At 43.9% G+C, this 20717-nt stretch overlaps 1 protein-coding gene across 4 annotated transcripts in view; it reads right to left on the bottom strand.

Annotated features, from left to right (window-relative positions):
- The window catches only part of USO1 (USO1 vesicle transport factor), a 193036-nt gene that overhangs the window by 149855 nt on the left and 22464 nt on the right, over positions 1-20717 (bottom strand). For 2 of the 4 annotated variants that reach the window (XM_030190659.1, XM_030190661.1), the window contains exons 4-5: positions 17746-17819; positions 521-532 (exon numbers count right to left, since the gene is read on the bottom strand). In XM_030190659.1, coding sequence (XP_030046519.1) covers positions 521-532; positions 17746-17819 — 86 coding nt within the window. The remainder of the gene's footprint in view (positions 1-520; positions 533-17745; positions 17820-20717) is intronic. The other 2 variants (XM_030190660.1, XM_030190662.1) reach the window with 1 other exon arrangement.

Here is a 20717-nt window from a genome sequence, read left to right as displayed (position 1 = left end):
GTAATAGTTTAAAAAGCCGGCAGGAGAGGACCTCGGGGTAGGTGACGGCGGTAGGCGGGGAAAGGGTTGGCGGTAGGTGGGGGAGAGTTAACGGCGGTAGGGGGGTCCAGGGCGAAATCTGCGGGGGCCCAGGCCCCTGTGGCCCCACGCAGATACGCCCCTGCATGAATATGTTAGCCTCTTGTAGCAATTATTTAGAATGATTTGATATACTGCCTTTTATAGGGCACATCAGAATCTATGAATTTCTTCTGAAATACCCACCAAATAGCTCTGCAATGCTTCAAAATCAAATGTGCTATTTAATTAGTTAAAGAAATGTATCTTGCTAAATTTCACAAAAACTTCAAGTTGGACGCCCCTGCTTCATGGAAGTAAGTCCCAGATAGTCAAAAGCAAAGAACCAAAAATGTGGTACTTGAGTAAATATGGATAACAATAGCATGCATTAATGCAAAGCCACAGTAACATAAGAGCAATGGACTAGATGCAGCATGCACATAAAACAGCAGATCTTTACCTTCAGAATCATCTGCAAGGTGGACAGAGAAAAAAGTGGTTCAGAAAGAGAGAAGACTGCCTACTATAGCACTCTAGAAAAGCACCATTAATTTCAGCATATAGCAATTTACACATATCAAAGAATTCAATTACCTGCTATAAGTTATCCGTGTTTATGGGTTTAGTTGTATTAGGCCATGACACTTGCTTCTAGCTTTTATACAGGTGCATGCAACACAAATACACAAAGGTTTTTTCCATAAAGACAAAAAAACATCCCTTCATGAACAAAAACATCTTAATGAGCTTCACACTAAAGACAGCGCCTGAAATTCAAAGTCCATTACATGCAAGTGCTGCACAGGGCTAGTAGAAGCAGCCAGCCTGCCTGCCAGCCAGCCAGCCAAGCAGCAGCAGTGGGCTTGGCTGCAAATGTAACTATCTTGTCACCTGTTTCTCTAGGAAGGAGGCTCCATGTAGGAATGCAGCCAACTTGGCGTATGTTGGCAGGAAGATTGGGGGAGAAGGGGACAAGGAAGCAAACAGTGACTTTGAGAACACCTACAAAGGCCACATTCATATGACTATGAAATTCGGTTTATCCAGATTGTAAGTTTTAAGTTTACTTATACAACTTTAAAAGGCTTCTACTTAATTGGAACAATTGAACTCATGTGCCTACAAAGGTTTAATTCAGAAAACACACACATGTGGAATGACTAGCACACAGCATGAAAACAACCAGGTTGTGCCTCACTACACATAACCTAACATATAAAGATGTACACTTGTGCTCACACCTTGAGTATACAATAAGGCGCAAAGCCAAAATCACCCAGTACATGTGAAAGTAGCATCAGGCCCACTATATTATAGCACATTCAGAAGATCATTTACTAACAGTTTACTATCTGCTGCAAGGCTTGTACTACCTCCTATGAGTCTTACAGCAGATAGCTCATGTTAACACTACTAATTAGTAATTGACTCCTTTAACATATTCGTTACAACTATTGCCTTAAAAGATTTTAAATCTCTAGTCTCCTTTAAACAGTCCGACACTTCCAGTATCTGCTAATTCTGGCCACATAATTACCCTTTTAATCTAGATTTCTTTATTAATTTAAGAAAAACACAGTTAACGGTAGTAAAGAAAACAGGCGGGGAAAGCATGCAGTACATGACTCATGGAATTCTATCCAACTCCTCTGTATGTAGGTATATTATATATTATACTAGTAAAAAAGGGCGCTAGCAAGGTTTTTATCAGAGTGTGCACGTTTGAGAGAGAGTGAATGTGCGAGTGTGTGACAGAGAGAGAGTGAGAGTCTCCCCCCTCCCCTCCCTCTGCTGTCCCTCCCCTCTGCCCTCTCTCCCCTTCCTCCCCCTTCCCAGTTTCGGAGAGCAGTGTTTGGTAATTATACAGGATTCCTGCTGTGTTTTTCACTGTTTGTATTTGTCAGGATTCGTGCTGTGTTACAGACAGAGCAAGGCTCCAAGTTTCGGAGAGCAGTGTTTGGTAATTATACAGGATTCCTGCTGTGTTTTCCTTCACTGTTTATATTTGTCAGGACTCAGGAGCTGTGTTACAGAGAGAGCGAGGGTGGAGCAGACACTCATGGGGAAACCAGATATCTACACCACTTCACACTTCCAGCTGGAGGCTTCATTTAGAACGTTGGTGGTGCCTTTTATATAGAGAGATTTTGTATGCTTATCTGTTTTGTCAGTGTTCCCCCCAAGACCATTTGATTGGATGTGCCACCCAACTGATATTACTAAATTGACAGAAAATGTTATAATACTGTGCAATACTCCCCTACAGCCCACCCAGCTATGCCATCATGCCACCTGTATTGTATGTCTCTCTATTTTGGTTGTGTGTATATCCTTATGGGCTGCTATGTCTGTATGCATGCACATGTTTACATGAATGCTTGCATGTATGCCTGTTCATGAAGTGGGTCTGTTACATGTGAATGTGTATTTATACGTGCTGGTTCTCTGTGTGTCTGATTAAGAGAGCAGATGAAGGGCGAAATCTGAAAGATGCAGTTTCATAATATTTGCATGCTACAACTGTTGGAACTGCTTTTCCTATTTAGGGGGTGGCTTCATTTCCCTTCCACCTCACCACATGCAGAAACTTTCTACAGCACGTTATATCATCCATTTCTGTTTCTCAAAAACAGATCCACTTTTACAGAGGTTAGATTTAGTGCACTGCCTCAAAGCAACAGTGGCTTCGATCACTCACCTTAGATCAGTTCAAAACACTACTTAGTCGATTGTTTTATCGAGCTTCCAAATGTGATCACGACTCCATTTTTTTTATTTAGCACCATTGGCTTACAGTTATTGTATCTAATTTAAATTACTTTGACTCATAAAGCAATCTATACCAGTCTGCCCCCATTCCTGGCCTCGCTAATAACACATTTTACCTCTTCGAACTTCCCATGTTCATTTTCTACTCTGTGTTCCCCCTTCTAGCTCATCTCGACTGGAATCAACCTGAGATAGTGCTTACTTTTTTTCTTGAACCATTATTATGGAATGCATTACCCATCCCACTGAAACTTGAAACATCTTATGCTAAATTCAAAGTTGCCCTCGAGAGACATTTGTTCCATAGGGCATTTGGGGAGTTTGTCCTGGCAGGGACTGAGTAGGTGATGCCCCTTTCTCTCTAACTCTTCATTCTTTCTTTCCAGTTTAGCCTTTATGATGAGGATGGTGTTCCTTTCTGTTTCTGTTAATTTTGATTGTAAACCACTTTGTTATATGAAATGGAAGGCAGTATATCAAATGCAAATAAACTTGTCCCAGTTCATCACCTTTTTCTGTGACTAGAGCAGCCTTCAATGCTCTACCCCCTCAGCGCTCACACTGGCTGGATCCTATCCGCAGTCTGTGTCTATCAAGGAGGTTTAATGAAAGGAGATGGAATGACGTCAAAAAGCTGAAGCCGGTTCCCCCACCAATCACCATCTTGGTTTGTCCAAAACAATCAGCTGCTGCATCCACGTTGTTATGCATGGGAAAATTAGGTTCTTCCCTTGGTAATTTTCTTTCCTTTAGTCACAGCAGATGAATCCATTACGAATGGGTTGTGTCCACCTACCAGCAGGGGGAGATAGAGAACACTGAAAACCATAGTGCCTCCTGGACTGCTAGCTCCATCCGCCTCTCAATATTTGAAGCTTCCAAAGCAGTGTTGAACCGCAAAGTAGCATAACATGAACTTTCCTCACAGCGAACAAACTCCCCAGAACAGGAGCAATAACACAAAGGAGGGACGAGCTGAATAAGCTGCGTCCAACCCTGCTGGGAGATAGAGAATACTGAGAGGCAAATGGAGCTAGCCTTCCAGGAGGCACTATGGTTTTCAGTGTTCTCTATCTCCCCCTGCTGGTAGGTGGACACAACCCATTCATAATGGATTCATCTGCTGCTGATGACAAGGAATGCTGTTTTATCTCAGTTATACTTAGAAACATACTGGCTTGTGCAGCATACGGATGTACACAGAGGAACCGTCAGTACAAGTACAACCGTGCTGTCGTCGCCCGCTGAGCCCCATCCACGGCAACGCTGGCCCAGCCACCGCATCTCCGCCTTCGTCCAGCTCAACCATACGCAAGGCGTCGAGCCGTGCCTACCCTGCATCACCATCAGCAGAGACTTGTCCTTCCCCAGTGGCATGGCGGAGCATGTGCATAGCCTCATGTACAGGGAATGCTTTAGGCAGTTTCCAGTGTGATAGCCATGCTAGGAGCAGACACTGAGGGGGGGGGGGGGGAGCCTCCCAAGCCTTAGACACAAAGAAAGTTAAGTCCTCCTAGGGAAAAAAAAATGTTAACAGCTGTAGGAACAGCCTCTTCTATCAGCCAGAATCTCATCCTTCTAAACTCCCACAGAAAAACCAGAAGGTAGCGAAGCTGCTCCCAAGCCTGATGCACACTGAGGGAAAGATGGAGAAGCCCAAGAATCTTCCTCAGAGACAGGTTCAAAACATCTTCCTTCACACACAGAATCAATTGCAGAGAACTTGCAAAGACCCAGAAGCCTTCAATGGCCGCTGAAAGAGATAGGTAGAAGACTGCACATGCTGAAGAGACCTTAGCAGAATAAAGGCTTGATGCACTGAAAAAACAAGGCACCAGAGGCCCAGGAATTACAATAGAGTCAGAAATCTTATTAGCACATGTGTACAGTCCAGAAATATGCCCAGCTTGAAGAGGAAGCATGGAACCCGCAGCCACAGGAGCCAATCAGGCCGATTTAAAATGGCTGCAGGAACCTGAAAAATCACATTGAAGAATGTCAGCTAAGGGAGAGAGGATGTGATTGCACAATGCAGGAAGACAACTGTTCGCCCGCCAAAAAGACTACTCCGCTGAAATGACCTCAGAACACCCGCTGACATTTTCCAACGCTGCTTTCTGCTTAGCATAGCAAAAGCAGTGCTGACAAGGCTCTGCAGCCATCACAAGGAAAAAGTAAAACCGCGAGTAAGCCTGAAGAGGGAGAAAAATATAAAGGAATACTCACCAAATCTCCAGGAACAAGTTATGACTCACCACTGGCCTAGGGTATACTGATAGCAGCAGAGGCAACCCTATCCAGTATCCAAGTAGCCACATAACCAGGCAAAGTTGAAGTAACTTTTTTTTTTTTTTTTAACTCTGTGAGGAAGGATAAAGTGGCTGGATAGGGGTTGGGAAGGGACCTGGCACCCACCAGGTGTACCCCCCTTAAACCGGTCCTGCTTAGCCTAAGCACTCCCAGGCGCTACTGAACTGGGAAAACCAGAACAGAAGCCACAACACAGATGAAACCAGGAGCTTGCAACAGACCGTCCACCGCCTGCTGGAGATAGAGATATACTAACTAACCAAGGAGCACACCATCCTATAAGACAAAGTTCAGTGCTCTATCTCCACAACCCACAAGACTCTGGATTCTTCTGCTGCAAGTGTTAAGGAAGTACCCGACTTTCCTCTGATTTATTTTTTGGGGAAAAATGGTTTTACTAACTACTACTGAGTATTACACTTTCACAGAACAATATCCAGCCCACACCCTATCAGAACATATTTCAACTAGACTTTACTAAACACAAAAATACTTTTATATAAAGCAGTAACAACCAAAAGTTCAATACAAATTTCCAAATACTAGGTAAATAACGTCACAACACAAGAAATGTCCTGATTGATTGTTTTGCTACAGGGTTCCTATGAGACACACTGTTTGGTAACCTGAAAGTTAACTGGTAATATGTATTAAAAAGAGGTTATATACTGGTAAATGTAAGCATTAATCTTATTACTAAAGGCAAAAGTGATACATGACAGTTTAAGTTCAAGTATAATATCCCAGAGGTCACAATTTATTGTCTCTTATAATACCTCTAGTACAGCCTTAAGAAATGTTCTCTAATTATTCATAAATATAATCTTCTGGAGTCACAGATGCCAGTGCCTTTGACCTATCATCACTGGTATTTACAGGATTTAACTCCCGACAGACCATGCAAAGCTATCATTCCAATAGTCTATTGAGTTGCAATGTACACATTCCAAGGAGCAATTCAGGCCTCCCTGGTGGGCCTTCCAAAGTATATAGCTTTGTTCTTCAGCTGGAAAAATTGTACTAACTTGCATTACGTCTCTACCTGTCTCCTTATCGAGCCTGGAAGGTTTAGGGTATCCGGTGGGCAGATACCCTAAACATGACATCCTTGAAGCGCGGCTGGTACATATGTTTTGGCAATGCCTGCGCATAGTCACCTTTTGGTGCCATGTTCTCTTCACTATTTCTCAAATGTGAGGGTGTGCAGCGTGCTATGATCCACTGATACTATTTGGTTGTGCAGTTTTGACTGATCCTGCTCCCCGTGGTTTCAGGAGATTTTTCTGTTTGGCGATGTTATTTGCATTCAAGACTATCCTTTTGGTCTGGTTATCGCCGATGGGGCTAACAGTACAACAGTGGAGGACCTCAATTAATTACACAGATGCATTTGGAAAAGACATGTTTGGATTATTCCCAATGACCAGGCATTCTTTTTCCAGAAATTTGGGAACCGTTTTGGATGACTGTCTTCTTCAGATAGAAGTAGATTGTTTAAACATCTGATGTTTGGTAATGGCATATAAGACAAGGATGTCTTTTTGCAGACACCTTGGTGGTGTGTGGGGGGGGGGGGGTCATGGGAAGCTGTTTGTTCTCTTTTTTTGTACATGCTCATAAATTGGATGTACCTGCATTATTCTCCTGTTAATGAATAAAAAGATTAAAACATAAATATCATGTTCATTAAATTCCAACAGTCATCGCTCCTACAAGCATAGAATCATTTTTTTAAAAAATCTTTTAAAGAATTTTTAAACAAGCTTTTTTTGGAATATCAGAACTGGTGTGTAAAACCTTAGCAGCTAAAAACTGCTGTATAACCACCCCAACTCCTCATCAGTCCTCAATTTGTATAATATATTATTGTGCAGTTTTCAGTTATCACTAACTGAGCTAGTCTCAGCAAAAAATCTGTTGAACTACACTGAGATACAGGTCGCTGATCCAGTACCAAGAGTGCATCATGCTGTGGAATTACAGTACATAACGAAGTTACATCCATGGTCACAAAAATCATAGAATCAGGTACATGAAAGGATTCCAGCTGTCACAACAAGTCGGTTTGGGTCCTGCAAAAAAGATGGTACTTTACGAGCCGCTGGTTTCAGAAATAATCAAGGGCTAAATACAGAATTAGGTTGGTGGTCTGTGATCTGATGTCATCACAGCTCTATTCAGTTGGATTGTGCCTGATATCATATGATCAATACTTAAGATGCTGACTACAACGCCAGCACCATCTTTAAAGATTTAACGAGTATAAACACTAACTAATAAGCCTGGCTCTAAGAGAGGTTTGTGACGTTTCCTTTTACATCCGTTTCATTTTTAGGTCCACTCATGTGTCTGATTTTTAGCGGTACTTTTTCATAGCTCTGCTCTCAACACACATCTCACAAAGCACCCATTTTCAATGATACACACTCACATTTTTATATTTTTTTCCCCTCAGCACCATATATCTGGTAGAGTGGGTTTTTTTTATATACACCTTTAGTGCAATTTACCATATATTACCCTCCATGCCGTTTACTGATAGCTTACATTTACGCATGCGTTTGCCCTCCACCTTTGTTGTGGTGCCTTTCTGAAGTCCTTTTAATCCATTCAAAACTCAGTTTGCTTCTTTCCAGCACATAAAAGGTGAGAGTCATCTTTTATTAAAATTTAATATCTGTGTTGAGCGTCTTTGGTCTGTTTTTGAAGAGCTCGATTCTGTTCCTACTCTTCTCCTTTTCCTGAAGATTGTTTGAGGTCAGACAGAGAATTAGCACGATCAACAAAACACTTACAATGATACCAGGGAGACGTCATATACACTTTATTCCAGTGTATTGGAACAGTACACTGCTTTGGCGTTTTGGGATCGATAATGCTTTTAGAGCAACTTGCACCGCAGTCCATGCAGAACACAACCTTGGCGGTCTTTGGTACCGACAGTCTTTATGAAGACTTTATCCACGCTTAGCACTTTTGTAAAGCACCATTTACTACATTTGGGCTCTACCATATATATACAGACTCCTGAGGCAGGCATTCTAGTCGAAACAAGGTGCCGTGTTCAGTCATCATTTTTAATATCATCTTATTTATAGATCTTCCATCTCCCTGTTTATCACTGGAATCACTGGAAGAGTTTTGTTGATTACGCTACTTCTCTGTCTGACCTGTTTCGTACATAGTGGATCTTATTCCTTCACCTCGGTGGTTGACCTCTATGAAGATTGTTTGAAGAATATTTTATGATGTTAGTATATGGTTCTGTCCTTGGACCCCTCCTTTTCTCCATCTATACCTCTTCCCTTGGTGCCCTGATTTCATCTCATGGCTTTCAATACCATCTTTATGCAGATGACTCTCAGATTTACATCTCCACCCCTGAAATCACAACCGTAATCCAGGACAAAATTTCATCCTACTTGTCTGACATTGCTGCTTGAACGTCTCAATGCCATCTGAAGCTAAACATGACTAAAACTGAACTTCTCATTTTTCCCCCTAAACCCGCCTCCCCTCTTCCCCCTTTCTCTATCTCTGTTAATGGCTCTCACATCCTCCCTGTCTCCTCAGCTTGTAACCTTGGAGTCATCTTTGATTCCTCTCTCTTCTTCTCTGCACATATTCAACAAATCGCTAAAACCTGTCGTTTCTTTATCTACAACATTAGCAAAATTCGCCCCTTCCTTTCTGAGTACACTACCAGAACCCTTATCACCTCTCGCTTGGATTATTGCAATTTACTTCTCACTGGTCTTCCTCTCAGCCATCTCTCTCCTCTCCAATCTGTCCAAAATTCTGCAGCACGACTTATTTTCCGCCAAAATCGTTATACCCACACTAGCCCACTCCTCAAGTCACTTCACTGGCTCCCTGTCTGCTTCCGCATACAGTTCAAACTTCTCTTACTGACCTTTAAATGCATCCATTCTGCAGCTCCCCATTACCTCGCCACTCTCATCTCTCCCTACATTCCTCCCCGTGAACTCCGCTCACTGGACAAATCTCTCTTGTTGTCCCCCTTCTCCTCTACTGCTAACTCCAGACTTCGTTCCTTTTCCCTCGTTGCACCTTATGCCTGAAATAGACTTCCTGAGCCTGTACGTCTAGCTCCATCTCTACCTGTTTTCAAATCTATGCTAAAAACCCACCTTTTCACCACTGCTTTTGGCTCCTAGCCACTACTCAATTTGCCCTCCCCTTGTTCCTTCTCACCCAGTACTTCCCTTGTCCTTAATTGTCTTGTCTGTCTTATTTTTAGATTGTAAGCGCTTTTGAGCAGGGACTGTCTCTCTCTACGTTGGATGTTCAGTGCTGCATGCATCTGGTAGCGCTATACAAATGTTAATAATAATAATTGTATTATGTTTTATCAGATTAAATGGACAACTTCCCTGAAGGTGATCACGAAACCCTGGCCGTGTTGGAAGCGAATCTGGTTATTTTTTTTAAAAGGTAAGTAGATAATTAAGCAATGGTGGACTGCACAATAACACATTATACAAATTAAGGACCGATGAGGATTTGGGATCTTTAACTGCAAAAATTTTACGTCAGTTCTTCTGATGGTCCAAAAAAAACTTGTTTAAAAATTCTTAAAAGGATTAAAAAATTGATTCTATGCTTTTAAGAGTGATGAATGTTGGAATTTAATGAAGACGGTATAATTAGATAACATTTCTTAGGGCTGTACTAGAGATATTATGAGACAAATTGTGAACGCTGGGATATTATACTTGATTTAACCTTTCCCTGCATTTATTCATAACACTTATACAAGTGGAGTTTCTTTACGCTGACATCTCCATAACTGCAATGCAGATCATACCTTTGGAATTTCAATAAAACCTCAAGAATTATATAAAACAAAAAAACACCTACTATTAAACTCCTCTTTTCCTATGCATGTTTATTCCATTCTGGGAGACATCTCTGTGCAAAAATAATAATGTTTATCCAGATATCAACTGTACAATGTCCAATTAAATAGCATTGGGCTATAATGCATGCTGAAATGTTCAGACAAGGAAGAGAACAGTAGATGACATGTATTACTCTCAGAGGGACTATGTCTAACTTACTCTGCTTCAGGAAGCAAGTGAAAGCCTAACTCTACTCACAAGCCTTTAATATGTGTGGTGACCGAGGCAGCGCAGCAGACACAGAAGTCTAGCGGCAGGAACCCAGCACTATATAGGAGGTAGGCAGCGCTGCAGCACAAACAGTGGCAGTCTGGCAACAGCGGCAACCCAGGAGCCAAGAGGGAAGGAAGCAGCAGGCACTGGGCTGCACAGTTCAGGCAGGCAGCACATGGAGGGTCAGCACACAGAGGTGGCGAAGTTTGAACTTTGAAGGAGAGAAAGGAGAGCAGTAGACACTGAAGCAGTTTTAGTGCTTCAGTGTCCCCGCTCCTCCTTGCGAGGCAGGCTGAGATTGGATGTTGGTCATCCAATCACAACCTGCCTTGCAAGAAACAACCAGTCCAGTTTACACAGCAGCATGACGTGTTCCCGGAGGACAGAGCCAAGGAGGAGAAAGTGGAACAGAAGAAAGCAGAAGAGTCGGACTCTGGGAGAGGAGAACACTAGTGACTGCCAGTGCCCACCCATACCTCCTTGCGATTGATCATGGCATCGGTAAGAGTAGAAGTTAGAACATATGGGTCGGGTGATGTCATGGGCTCAGGCGCCTGGCACCCTTTAGCGCCAGCACCCTGGACTACAGCCTCACCTGGTCCACTGGCTAAGCCAGCCCTGTGACTGACTATACACTCATTCCATACCTAGACTAGCTTGCTACACTCCCTGTAACTTAGACCAGTTCCTCATATCTTGTTTAACCATACAAAGATTTTGCCTCGGGTTTAGCCACCCATCTGTTTATCCCAACTGACTCTGTACTACTCATCTATGCATCTGTACTTGGCCCTTCAGCTACATAGAAAAACATCAGCATCATATCTATGCTATTTGAATGTTCTAGTGGGTTGCTTATTAGATATCTCATTGGTATTATGCTGACACCATATTTATTTACCGCCTTTTTGAAGGAATTCACTCAAGGTGTACAGGAAAGAATAAGTCAAACATAAGCAACAGACAATTACAGCAGTAAAAATATTCAAACAATACAAAGCAAGGCATAGTGTACTACTTACAACGTCAACATCTAATATAATAAAACGCACCGTGAACGTTCTAATGAGGACAACGTTCTGTGAAGCCCTGAAGCCCTGAAGCCATGCCCTGAAGCCATCTGACGTCACTGAAGCTGTAGGGTTCGTGGATTCGTGGTGTGAAGCCTTCAAGCCAGCCAGCCGTCTCTGCCCCGCCCTCGCGAAAAAAACAAACAAATCGGGAAGCGAAACGTCAGGGAAGGAGGCGGCGCTCCCGACGTCTAGCCTTCCCTTCGCTGTGTTCCGCCTTCAAAATAAGGCGGAACACAGCGAAGGGAAAGCTAGACGTCGGGAGCGCCGCCTCCTTCCCTGACGCTTCACTGCACGAACCGCCACGGAGGTAAAGTTAAAAAGAATAATAAAAAAAAAAAGGGATGCATGGATGCGAGGCATGGATGCGAAGGGGGGGGGGGGGGGGGGAAGAGGGCGGGCCAGGCTGGGACATGGGGGAGAGAGTAGCATGGATGCGGGGGGGGGGGGGGTCATGGAAGGGCGAGAGGGGACTTGCTGGAAAAGGATGAATGGAGGCGGCAGGGGACAGAGGAGCATGGATGGGTATGGATTAGGAGGACAGGGCACAGGGAGAGAGGGGAATTACTGGAAATGGATGAATGGAGGGGGCAGGGGACAGAGGAGCATGGATGGGCATGGATTGGGAGGGCAGGACTCAGGGAGAGAGGGAAATTGCTGGATAGGGAAAAATGGAGGGGCCAGGTGACAGATGAGCATGGATTGGAAGGGCAGGACTCAGGGAGAGGGGAATTGCTGGATAGGGATGAATGGAGGGGACAGATGGGCATGGATGGATATGGATTGCAGAGCAGGCCTCAGGCAGAGAGGGGAAATGCTGGATAGGGAAAAATGGAGGGGCCAGGTGACAGAGGAGCATGGATGGGCATGGATTGGAAGGGCAGGACTCAGGGAGAGGGGAATTGCTGGATAGGGATGAATGGAGGGGACAGATGGGCATGGATGGATATGGATTGCAGAGCAGGCCTCAGGCAGAGAGGGGAAATGCTGGATAGGGAAAAATGGAGGGGCCAGGTGACAGAGGAGCATGGATGGGCATGGATTGGAAGGGCAGGACTCAGGGAGAGGGGAATTGCTGGATAGGGATGAATGGAGGGGACAGATGGGCATGGATGGATATGGATTGCAGAGCAGGCCTCAGGCAGAGAGGGGAAATGCTGGATAGGGAAAAATGGAGGGGCCAGGTGACAGAGGAGCATGGATGGGCATGGATTGGAAGGGCAGAACTCAGGGAGAGGGGAATTGCTGCATAGGGATGAATGGAGGGGACAGATGGGCATGGATGGATATGGATTGCAGAGCAGGCCTCAGGCAGAGAGGGGAAATGCTAGATAGGGAAAAATGGAGGGCCCAGGTGACAGATGAGCATGGATGGGCATGGATTGGAAGGGCAGGAGTCAGGGAGAGGGGAATTGCTGGATAGGGATGAATGGAGGGGACAGATGGGCATGGATGGATATGGATTGCAGAGCAGGCCTCAGGCAGAGAGGGGAAATGCTGGATAGGGAAAAATGGAGGGGCCAGGTGACAGAGGAGCATGGATTGGAAGGGCAGGACTCAGGGAGAGGGGAATTGCTGCATAGGGATGAATGGAGGGGACAGATGGGCATGGATGGATATGGATTGCAGGGCAGGCCTCAGGCAGAGAGGGGAAATGCTGGATAGGGATGAATGGAGGGGGCAGGTGACAGACAAACATGGATGGCCATGGATTGGGAGGGCAGGGCTCAGGGACAGAGGGGAATTGCTGGAAAAGGATGAATGGAGGGGGCAGGGGACAGATGGCCATGGATTGGGAGGGCACGGCTCACACTCTCTCTCTCATATACAATGTCTTTCTGACTCTCACTCTCACACACTCTGTCTCACACAGTATCACATTCACTCTCTATGTGCCACACAGTCACTCACACACTCGCTTGGTGTCATACACTCACTCTCACAGAGAATCTGTGTCTCACACACACTCTCTCTCTTGCCCACACACACACACTCTCTCTCACACTGTGTCTCACATACACACTTGCACACACTCTCATTCTCACACACACTCTCTCACAAACACACTCACACCCAGACTCACTCTCTCTCTCACACACTCACACTTTCACTCTGACTCTCAAACAGTCACTCTCACATACACTCTCCCAAACATACACACTCCAAGGAAAACCTTGCTAGCGCCCGTTTCATTTGTGTCAGAAACGGGCCTTTTTTACTAGTAATACATAATAATACATTTTAATAGATAGTGTAGGGTATAAGCAAAGGTGGAACATGTAGATATGTAAGAGAGTAAGAGGAATTCGAAAATAAGGGAACTAATTTAAAGAATGTTGCACATGAAATCAGAGAGGTGCTCAAATATTATCTCAGCTAGGGTAGGAGTGGATAATCATGACCTGCTACAGTATGTGCAGCTGGTGCCACTGCTTGTGCATGTGTGCACAAGACTAGTAAGTTAGTTCTTCCATTAAAGGCCTGGTTGAAGAGTCAAGCTTTCACCTGATTCCTGAGATAGTCTTGTGTTACGTGAAGACTTTCAAGAAATGCATTCCAGAGTGTGGGGGCTACTCCAGAGAAGCTTCGCTTGTGGGTATCACATTTTGTAATGTCCTTTGAAGAGGGTGTGGTTAGGGATACTCCTTGGGAGGACCTTAGTGTCCTTGGAGGTATGTAGAGGGTGATCATGTTCTTCAAGTACTTGGGGCCATGTCCTTTAAGGGGCTTGAAGATCTGACAGAGTTTTAAATTTAGCCAAAAATAGTGTGATGTGGTCACATCGCTTACAACCTTCTAATAGTCTTACTGCAGCATTATGAATCAGTTGGAGCTGGTGCAGACCCTTTGTAGTCAAACCAGTGTAGAGTGCATTACAGTAATCCAGTCTTGATATTATCATGGTGTGAACAACTGAGACAAATGGTTGTCACAAATGGTAGAAGCAGCTCTTGAAGGTTGCTTGGATTTGAGGGATCAGAGTAAGTGTTGAATTTAACTGTATTCCAAAGTGCCTGATGTGATTGGAGGGAGGAGTTTATACTTGCCAAAAGAGATTTTGATGTCAGGTATGTACCCACATGTGTTAGGAACCCAGAGAACCTCAGTTTTACTTGGGTTCAGGCAACGCTTTTGGTTTTAGCCCATTCTTGAACTGATGTTAAACAGGTAGCCAGTTTATTCAGGGATGTGGGTAAGGCAGGTTCAATGGATATGAGTAGCTGCATATCATCTGAGTAGATGTAGAACTGAGTGTCAATCGACTGAATCAGCTCGGTTAGTGGCGAGCTAGATGATAATGAACAGAACAGGTGATAGAATTTATCCTTGTGGTACCCATGGTGGTGATGAGAGGTGCTGCCAAACAGTATGGATTTTTGCCTGTCTGATAGGATCTGAACCAAGCAAGTACTGTTCCAGTGATACGTGTTTCTGCCAGCTGTGCTAGCGTGATTTAGTGATCCACAGTATGGAAAGCTGCTGAGAAATCTAGCAGTACTAATGCCGAGGCAAATCTCCTTTCTCAGATCATCTAGTAGGGATACAACAACCATGTCTGTTCCATAACCATGTCTGAATCCAGATTGACATGGATCTAGCCAGTTTCTCTCTTGTAGTCAATCACAGAGCTGAACACAGATGGTTTGTTCTATAAGTTTTCCTAGAAATGGGATGTTGGATACTGGCCGGTAACTTCCAAGTTCATCCTGGTCATATCTATGTTATTTGGTCATTTAATATTATTATGTTGTTAACAAAATTGTAAGTTTTATGTTAAACTGGACCTGCTGTACACCACCTTTGGTGAATCTGTCATAAAGGCAGTTCATAAATCGCAACAAATAAATAAAAATGTATTCCAATATGAGATCCAGAGTTGGATGTAAGAAGATGAAAAGAACTGCCAAAAGACGGACTCAGTCAGCACAGACCGATGACAGGAATCCATGGGCTAAGAGGGACCAACAGAGGATGGACAACACAGACCATGGGCCAAAAGAGGGAGAGACGTCAAATCAGTACTCCTGTGCAGCGTGACAGAGCTGGCCGCTAGCTGTTTTTTGACATTTCTTGTTAACTACTCTCACCACTAATAGCCTAAGAAACAATAGGAAAAAAAAAACTATACAGTTAAGTAAAAGTCTAGAACGGGCAAACCCACCTCACCCCACCCCCACTACAACCACTACAAGTAGACAACAGAACATAAGAAAAGTCATACTGAGGAATTTCCTAGCTCAATGCTCTGAATAGACTCTAGAATGGATGTACATTTAGTGTGAATCTGCTTACCACTGAATGCCATTATTTAAAAAAAAAAACACACACACACTGTACAAAACATCTCAGAAGTATTCTTTCTGAAAATTCTTGAAATAAGATTCACCCAACCGTCCAACCTGTAAGCGGTATAGATTGACAAATCTGTGGGAGCAGTCACACATTTTTCTGTCCTAGTTGTTTCTTCCTGATTTCTTAAGATAAGCTCAATAAGAACCACTATAGATCTCCAACTGCCACTATGTCAAGGGGTTTTCTTGCAATCACAGCAAGTATCTGTGCTCATGGTCACAGATCATGACTCCTTCTGAAACTCAATAACCCTGCAAACTAAATCTGGCTACTAGATAATTCACTACAGTGCAACAACAAAATTCATCACCTGCCCTCAGGAACAGTTACCACTGACTCCACAGCACTCCCAGCACCTACTGACCTGGGTACCAGAAGCCAAACAGGCTTGAGTTAGGCCCTCTGTATGGTAGTAAGCAGCTCTGCAACTAACTAGCCCACAAAGTGCATTTATTGCTCATGTTTCCACTCTGACGAGCTAAGGGCTGGGACCGCACAATAAATTCACAATAACTGCCTAGGATTTCACCTGACTACCTAGTAACTGACCAGAGCTGACAACTTGTCTGAGCTTCTGAGCATCTCTGCTCACCAGGCAACAGTGCAGCACTGTGAGGTGTACAGAGTACATATGTAACGTAATGGCTGCCTTCTATTAATTGCTAAATAGTTCTATACTGACTGAACTTCTCTCGATCTTCCCTTATGTAACACAGCTATTTACCACTATTTTAACACTAAATACGAATGTTTTATCACAGTAGTGCTGTGAGTTTAAAGGCATGGATTATTATTAGTATGGTAGCACATGATTATTATAAGGGAATAATAAAAATGATATAAAATGGTTGTAATGGTAATTATTAATGAAGAAGATGTATGTTGTGCTCATACAATTTAAAAGGGGAGTTTTTGAAGACCCACGATTACAAAGAGGCCTTTATACAGACTCATAAAGCTATTTAGCAATTGAAGTCATTCCACATTAGCAAGTGAAGTCATTCCACATGGCCATATCAGGTTCTTTTCTCCCTTAAATGACAGGAATCTTTGGCTCTTATTCCACACATTGTGTTTAGTGTCATTCTCATCAGTGCCACTGCATTCTTGCTATTGCTAGCTTCACGGAAGTAAGGTGAACAGACTATTGCTGTGCTGAAGCTGCTAAAGAAGATACTACCAGAGCTATATATGTCCCTGGTGTACAAAGAACTCTCAAATTCAGGGTGAGCTTGAATAGTGTTCAAATTAAAGAGAAGAAGTTTGGAGTGAGGTGTGCAAGTGAGACTGGGAAGTGATAAAAATAAATAGTAGTGATTATTTAAAATCTGTACATTTTCTGGCTGGTTGAAACTTCGCTCTGAGCACGTACATTGAAAGGAGGACAAGCTTGCACGGAAGTGTGCATAATTATCAGGTGACTTGGAGACAGCTACAGCTAAGCACTATTTGATTGCCTGATGGCTCAAAACAGTAGGTTTAGCAGAGATGTGTTCAGAGTTGGTCAGTGAAATTGATTGCTTTATTTATTTAATAAAAGAAAAAAAGGCATGTTTGGGGGTGCTAAGAAATACTGACTCTGAATAAAACATTCTCCTTGGATAGGAAGGGTTTGTGATTGAAATACATTTTGCTTTAGAGAACTTGCCAAAGTTTAGAGTGACGGACTTATCAGTACGAGATAAATATATAGTCCTCTCATACTGAAATCTGATGATTTAGCTTTTTACTTCTGGCTTTAAGTTTGTTCTGATCCTGATGAAATGAGGGAAGCTGTGGGCTATGGGAAGGGAGGAGATGCTGGAGAGGAGGGAGAGAGAGAGAGAGAGGGAGCAATGTGGGACCTAGATGTGGAGGGGAGGAAGAGAGAGGAGCAATGTGGGACCCAGTCTTTACTTATACACGGGTCCCAGCATTTTTGGCCACATTTACTCCTAAAACTGCTCTTGAAACATACATGAGATTGACTTATAGACAAGTATATACAGTAAACCTTTACATATGAAACCTAAACTTGCAGTCTCTAAACAAGGACATTATAAACTTACCAGGCTCATCCATCTCATTAGACATTATGTTGTGTAGGGTATCCAAAGCATAACCAATTATCTCAACATCTGACCTGTAATTAGAAATAAGACAGTCAAAATAGTTTCCATTTCTTATCCAAGAGATAACCCAACACACTTTTCAATTATAATCTGTAAGCAACACAGATAAAGCCAAGTCAGTGGCGTGCCAAGGGGGGGGGGGGGGCGGTCCGCCCCGGGTGCACGCCGCTGGGGGGGTGCCGCGCGCCTGTTGGCCGAGTCCACTCGTTCCCTCCCTGCTGCTCCCTCTGCGTGGAACAGGTTACTTCCTGTTCCGGGGCAGAGGGAGCAGCAGAGAACGAGCGGACTCGGAGCCGACAGGCGCACGGCACACCCCCCCCCCCCCCCAGCAGGTAAAAATGCACCTGGGGGGGAGGGGTCGCATCGGCGATCCGGCCCGGGTGTCAGCCAGCCTAGGAACGCCACTGAGCCAAGTCTCAAATGGATTGTCTGTGAGAACATGTCTAGAAACAGAACAGCATCACAATATCAAAAGAGAACAAGGTTATGATTTTTAACCAAATCCCCATAAACCATGGAAGTAGTAGTAAATCTGAGCTGACAAAAGTCAGAGTCAGCTCCCTTTAAGAAGAGTGCTGAAAATCCAAAAATGTAAAGGATAGCTGAAAAGCAGAACAAAGAGCTCTTCAAACTGCTTTTGTGAACTTATGGTCTATATGAGAGGCTTATCTTAGAAGTACAAGCCAAAGAAAGCTAGCTTCCAGAACTGTGGGGGGACATGAATTAAAGTACAAGAAGAAACATATCAAGATGTTTACAAGATATATCAATGCAAGATCCCAACAGTGAAGTCACGTCGGGTCACACCAGGTTGTTGACTTGGAACCTTGTTGAACTTGCTTCCTTTAATCTATTTCAGTCGGAATGGAAGGTGGAGGCTACAGCTGTACCAACCTGTTTTGTTTTTTTAAACAAAATTTCTACCGCTGTCACAGGGTCGAATTCTTGGTGCTGGTGTTGGTGCTAATTGTATGAAACTTCAATTGTGGGTGGCTAATACACAGGAAACTTGAAGGGGAGGAGTGGGCATTTTGTTCTCTAAGGACGTACAATGATCAGCTCCCTTTCTTGTAAATGTAAAATTTCTGAGGAGCAGGTATCCAGAAACCTCCCTTGACCCACATTCAGAGCATAGATATTAACTAAGATATAGGTCTTCCCGGCCAGGGTAACTACCAGTAGAAGAAAGCAACCTTGGACATCCCGCTTGGTCAATTTAACCTCAACGTATACATCCTTAAAGAACAAAATGCCCACTCCTCCTCTTCGAGTCTCCTGTGTATTAGCCACTCAGAATCGGAGGGGGAATTGTCAAGAAGTTATCATCCTCTCATGTACCCTTCTAAAATGGGTCTCCTGGATAAAACAGATGTCATCCCTCAGTCTACCCAACTCACGGAAAAGAATACGCTTCCCAGGTGAATTAAGATCTTTCACATTATAGGAAATGATTCTCACTTCAGGTTTCCCTATCAAGACAGTCCCATCCCCACTCATATGTTAACCATCCAAAACGTGTCCCCCCCCCCCACCCTCTCCCACTTCCCCCACCCCAATCCTATGGCAGGACCAAAACCATATCCCACCGCTCCATACAAGGAAGTGAAACTCCAGAGTCACTGTCTCATAATCTTATATTGACCCCCCACGGCTGGACAATTCAAGGGGTAGAGGAGATAGCTATAGTACAGAGGATAGGAAAAAATTCCGGGCTTTCCTGGCTACACTGGGTTTAGTAGATGGGTGGCGAATAACACATACTTCGGAGAGGGATTTCACCGTTTTTCCCCCCAGTACACCTGACCTACTCGAAGATTGTCTACATTTTTGTAACGAAAGGACTGCTTACAGGGCAGCGACACTCTGGTATCGAGCAGATAGTATGGTTACACCTTTCCACTGGTCTTTTGGGGAGCAGCGGTATTGGAGATTAAGGACCCTCAGTTGGCCACTCAGGTGGGAATCTGGTTGGAGGAGTATTTATAATATTAGAATGATAGCGATAGAGTGTCTGCTGAGGCCTTTTGGGAGGGTTTGAAAGCTACTAAGGGGGGACGTTTGATCACCTTGGCAGTTCAGCAGAAGAGGGTAAAGCTGGCAGAAGTGTCGGACTTGCATCAACGTTTAGCTACCTTGACGCTTCGACATCAGGCTCACCCCGCTAACAGGGAAGTATCTCGACAGTTGGGTGAGGTACAACAGAGGTTGCGGGACTGTATAACTTGCTATCAGTACAACAGAGATATTTTGAATTTAATAATAAAGCTAATAAATCGTTGGCATTTCACCTACAGCAGCATTGTACCAGGAACAATGTTCTAGTGGTTAGAAACCGATCAGGGGAGCTTTTGAGGGCAGAGGCAGCCATTCAGAAGCATTTTGTGAAATTTTTTTCGGAGATATATATGCCTGAGCATGAACCAGAAGAAGTGGAATTGGATGCTTATTTTGAAAATCTTGCCCTTTTGGGCTTTTCAGGCAGAGATGTGGGCTTACTGGAATACCCGCGAATTAGAAAAGAAAGACGGAAGTCCAAAAGACAGCCGGCCTGGTTGAAAAGTAAGGTGAAGGAAGCTATTAGGGCTAAAAGAAACGCCTTCAGAAAATGGAAGAAGGAACCGTCTGAAAATAACAAGAAGCAGCATAAGGAGTGTCAAAGCAAATGCAAGGTGCAGATAAAGAAGGCCAAGAGGGATTACGAAAAAAAGATAGTATTAGAGGCAAAAAAACATAGTAAAAAATGTTTTCGGTATATTAAAAGCAGGAAGCCGGCAAAAGAATCGGTTGGGCCGTTGGATGACCGAGGGGTAAAAGGGGCGATCAAGGAAGACAAAGACGTAGCGGAGAGACTGAATGAATTCTTTGCTTCGGTCTTCACCGAGGAAGATTTGGGTGGGATACCGGTGTCG

Source organism: Microcaecilia unicolor, chromosome 2 (genome assembly GCF_901765095.1).
Source record: "Microcaecilia unicolor chromosome 2, aMicUni1.1, whole genome shotgun sequence".
Taxonomy (NCBI): Eukaryota; Metazoa; Chordata; class Amphibia; order Gymnophiona; family Siphonopidae; genus Microcaecilia; species Microcaecilia unicolor.
The sequence above is the reverse complement of the archived record's forward strand: the minus strand, read 5'-3'. Positions and strand labels throughout refer to the sequence as shown.